Raw genomic sequence first — 4,110 nt, 5'->3', positions numbered from 1 at the left:
TGTGTGTGTGTACCTGCTCAGTGTTTGTGTGTGTGTGTGTGTGTGTGTGTACCTGCTCAGTGTTTGTGTGTGTGTGTGTACCTGCTCAGTGTTTGTGTGTGTGTACCTGCTCAGTGAGTGTGTGTGTACCTGCTCAGTGAGTGTGTGTACCTGCTCAGTGTTTGTGTGTGTACCTGCTCAGTGAGTGTGTGTACCTGCTCAGTGTTTGTGTGTGTACCTGCTCAGTGAGTGTGTGTGTGTGTGTGTACCTGCTCAGTGAGTGTGTGTTTGTGTACCTGCTCAGTGTTTGTGTGTGTGTGTACCTGCTCAGTGTTTGTGTGTGTGTGTGTACCTGCTCAGTGTGTGTGTGTGTGTGTGTACCTGCTCAGTGTGTGTGTGTGTGTGTACCTGCTCAGTGTGTGTGTGTGTGTGTGTGTGTACCTGCTCAGTGTGTTTGTGTGTGTGTGTGTGTGTGTACCTGCTCAGTGTGTCCACAGTGTGTGTGAGCTCCAGCTGTGTGTGTTGTGTGTGTGCGTGCAGCTGCTGGTTGTCGTCCTCCAGCTGTTTCAGTCGGCGCTGCAGAGCCGCCTTCTCCTCGCCGAGCCGCCGTAGAGATAGCTCCGCCCCCTGACACACACACACAGGTTAGTTAGCACCTCCTCGACCTCCGAGCTCAGGAGGAGCCGCTGCTGCCTCACTGACCTGCAGCTCCTCGTGTCTCCACTGCAGGGAGCTCTCAGCATGAGACAGGACGGACAGCAGGGAGGACAGGTCCAGACCCAGGACGCCGTCTGAGGAGACGCACACAGACCGGCTGCTGCTGCTGCTGCTCAGGACTCTGGACTGAAGACAGACACACAGTGACCTCTGACCTCAGTGACCTCTGACCTCTCTCCATCATTAACACTCACCAGCTTGATCACAGCTTGACTGACAGACTGCAGGCTCCTCTCTGTTTCCCTTAGTCTCTCTACCTCTCTCTCTCTCTCCTCCCTCTGCCTGTCCTCCACCTGCAGCGAGCGAGAGAGCTCCGCAACCCTGAGAGAGAGAGAGAGAGAGAGAGAGAGAGAGAGAGAGAGAGAGAGAGTCAGACAGGTGTTCTGCAGGTAGACAGTCTGAAGAGGCCTCTCTGCTGGGGGGACCCTGGACCTGTTTCCACAGGGTCTTGATTATATTCAGGATCAGGTGTTTACATGGACCATAAGAAACCTGGTTCTTCAGATCCCTGTTCACCTGGCTCTGACAGGATCCAGGTGTCTGTGTGCAGGTGAGCCACGACCTTCTATCCCAACAAGGGATGATCAGAAACCTGGATCAGGTGTTTACATGCCACAGCGTCCTGGTTTCTATCAGTGTACTACAATATCCAGGTTTCTCAAAACCACGATAAGACGAGGTGCAAAACATAACCAGGACCCCCCCAAAACCAGATCATAACAGTAAGTGAGGCGTAAACAGAATATCTTCCAGGAAAGAGGATTCATGGTGACGAGTAGACGTACAGATGTGGACGGACCACATGATCCGGTTCGTTGGAAGCAGACTGAAGCTTTAAAGATTAGTTTCCAGGAGTTAGGGAGTAAATAAATAAATCTGTAAATACAGTAGTTATAATCAAGCCTTTAGTGTCTCAGAGGGAGCGGTGTGTTATGTCACTTGAATCGTTGAAGACTAACAAAACTGCATTGTGGGTAATGTAGGCGGCAGGTGTTTGGCAAAGTCAGGATGTCTCTGGTTCTGTTGCATCGACGATCCTGCTGACTGATCCAGCCCGGAGACAAGAGATATTGATTGACCGAGACAAAATGATTGATTGATAGATCTGGCCTCAGGAAGAAGTGAGCTAACTACTAGTTAGCACGCCAGCTAGCTCAGCCACTAAGCATGAAGCTAACGCTAACAAAAAGCACAAAGAAGAAGAAGAAGGACTTACCGTTCATTCAGCTGCAGAACTTTGGTCTCATGAAGAAGCTTCAACTCTGAAATCTCTCGCTGCTCCTCCTCCTCCTCCTCCTCCTCCTCCTCCTTGATCTCCAGCTCTCCCAGACTCAAAGTTCCCAGGCTGGAGGAGGAGATGAGGGGAGGAACAGCCGGCGAGGAATCCGGAGGAGGATGAACCATGGTGGAGGACAGAGGAGGATGAGAGGAGGAGGAAGGTTTGTCGGGAGGAGCGCTGAGCCTCAGGGAGGAGGAGACAGAGTCGCAGCTGGAGAGGAGAGAGGAGGAGAGACGAGAGAACTCCGCCCTCAGCTGCCACAGGTCCCTACAGACAGAAGAGGCGGTCAGCTCGTCACAGGTTAACGCCTCCTACAGGGTAACGATCAGCTTCGTACCAGAGCTACAGACCTGTCGGCGGCCGTTCTGACGGTGTGACAGTGTCGCCTCAGAGCGACCACAGACCTCCAGACCGACAGCAGCCGAGCCTGCTGCTGACCCACGTGACCGGACCGACACTGGAAACACACACACACACACACACTTCAGTCTAAAGAAAGAAAATCATCATCATCATCATCTCCTCCAGAGGAGTAAAACCAAACTGCACACCTCCCGCTCTCTCTGCCAATCATCTTCTTTCTGCTCCGCCTCCTCCACAGCTGTTGTCCAATCAGATGTCAGCTTCTGGAGGTCCTCCCTCAGGGCCTGGTTGGCCTGCTCTGATTGGCTGAGCCGCTCCCGGAGGAGAGCGTTTGTGTCGGCCAGACTGACTGACCTGAAGACACACACACACACACACACACACACACACTTACATTTATTCATTTAGCTGACGCTTTTATCCAAAGCGACTTCCAGCTGCTGTACATGTCAGAGGTCGCACGCTCAGGAGCAACGAGGGGTTAAGTGTCTTGCTCAGGGACACAAAGGTGGATGTCTCACAGTGAACCTTATCCACTGCGCCATCACCGCCATCACACACACACAGGTGAGACTAACACACACACACACACACACACACCTCTGTTGTTCCTCCTCCAGCCTGATGAGGGCGCTCTCCAGAGAGTCACTGTGTTCATCTCTGATCCTCCTCTACAACACAAAACATCACAACTAGTACAGTAACACCAACGTCTGTACTACTGCAGTAGCAGCAGTATTGCAGCAGTACTGCTGTAGTATTGCTGTAGTACTGCTGTAGTATTGCTGTAGTACTGCTGTAGTATTGCTGTAGTACTGCTGTAGTATTGCTGTAGTATTGCTGTAGTACTGCTGTAGTATTGAAGCAGTATTGCAGCAGTACTGCTGTAGTATTGCTGTAGTATTGCAGCAGTACTGCTGTAGTATTGCTGTAGTATTGCAGCAGTATTGCTGTAGTACTGCTGTAGTATTGCTGTAGTACTGCTGTAGTATTGCTGTAGTACTGCTGTAGTATTGCTGTAGTACTGCTGTAGTATTGCTGTAGTATTGCTGTAGTACTGCTGTAGTATTGAAGCAGTATTGCAGCAGTACTGCTGTAGTATTGAAGCAGTATTGCAGCAGTACTGCTGTAGTATTGCTGTAGTATTGCAGCAGTATTGCAGCAGAACTGCTGTAGTATTGCTGTAGTACTGCTGTAGTATTGCTGTAGTACTGCTGTAGTATTGCTGTAGTACTGCTGTAGTATTGAAGCAGTATTGCAGCAGTACTGCTGTAGTATTGCTGTAGTATTGCAGCAGTACTGCTGTAGTATTGCAGCAGTATTACAGCAGCACTGCTGTAGTATTGCTGTAGTATTGAAACAGTATTGCAGCAGTACTGCTGTAGTATTGCAGCAGTATTACAGCAGTACTGCTGTAGTATTGCTGTAGTATTGAAACAGTATTACAGCAGTACTGCTGTAGTATTGCTGTATTATTGAAACAGTATTACAGCAGTACTGCTGTAGTATTGCTGTAGTATTGAAACAGTATTACAGCAGTACTGCTGTAGTATTGCAGCAGTACTGCTGTAGTATTGCTGTAGTATTGCAGCAGTACTGCTGTAGTATTGCAGCAGTATTGCAGCAGAACTGCTGTAGTATTGCTGTAGTACTGCTGTAGTATTGCTGTAGTACTGCTGTAGTACTGCTGTAGTATTGAAGCAGTATTGCAGCAGTACTGCTGTAGTATTGCTGTAGTATTGCAGCAGTACTGCTGTAGTATTGCTGTAGTA

The 4,110-nt window shown here is 49.6% G+C and overlaps 1 protein-coding gene across 7 annotated transcripts in view; it reads right to left on the bottom strand.

Annotated features, from left to right (window-relative positions):
* Positions 1-4,110, bottom strand: part of si:dkey-230p4.1 (trichohyalin) — a 30,039-nt gene that overhangs the window by 20,880 nt on the left and 5,049 nt on the right. For all 7 annotated transcript variants that reach the window (XM_046054492.1, XM_046054490.1, XM_046054488.1 and 4 more), the window contains 7 exons: positions 2,939-3,009; positions 2,527-2,692; positions 2,326-2,432; positions 1,913-2,242; positions 891-1,017; positions 682-822; positions 458-606 (listed from right to left, as the gene is read on the bottom strand). In XM_046054492.1, coding sequence (XP_045910448.1) covers positions 458-606; positions 682-822; positions 891-1,017; positions 1,913-2,242; positions 2,326-2,432; positions 2,527-2,692; positions 2,939-3,009 — 1,091 coding nt within the window. The remainder of the gene's footprint in view (positions 1-457; positions 607-681; positions 823-890; positions 1,018-1,912; positions 2,243-2,325; positions 2,433-2,526; positions 2,693-2,938; positions 3,010-4,110) is intronic.

Source organism: Micropterus dolomieu, linkage group LG07 (assembly GCF_021292245.1).
Source record: "Micropterus dolomieu isolate WLL.071019.BEF.003 ecotype Adirondacks linkage group LG07, ASM2129224v1, whole genome shotgun sequence".
NCBI lineage: Eukaryota > Metazoa > Chordata > Actinopteri > Centrarchiformes > Centrarchidae > Micropterus > Micropterus dolomieu.
Note: the sequence above shows the minus strand (reverse complement) of the source record. Positions and strands in the feature narration are given on the sequence as shown.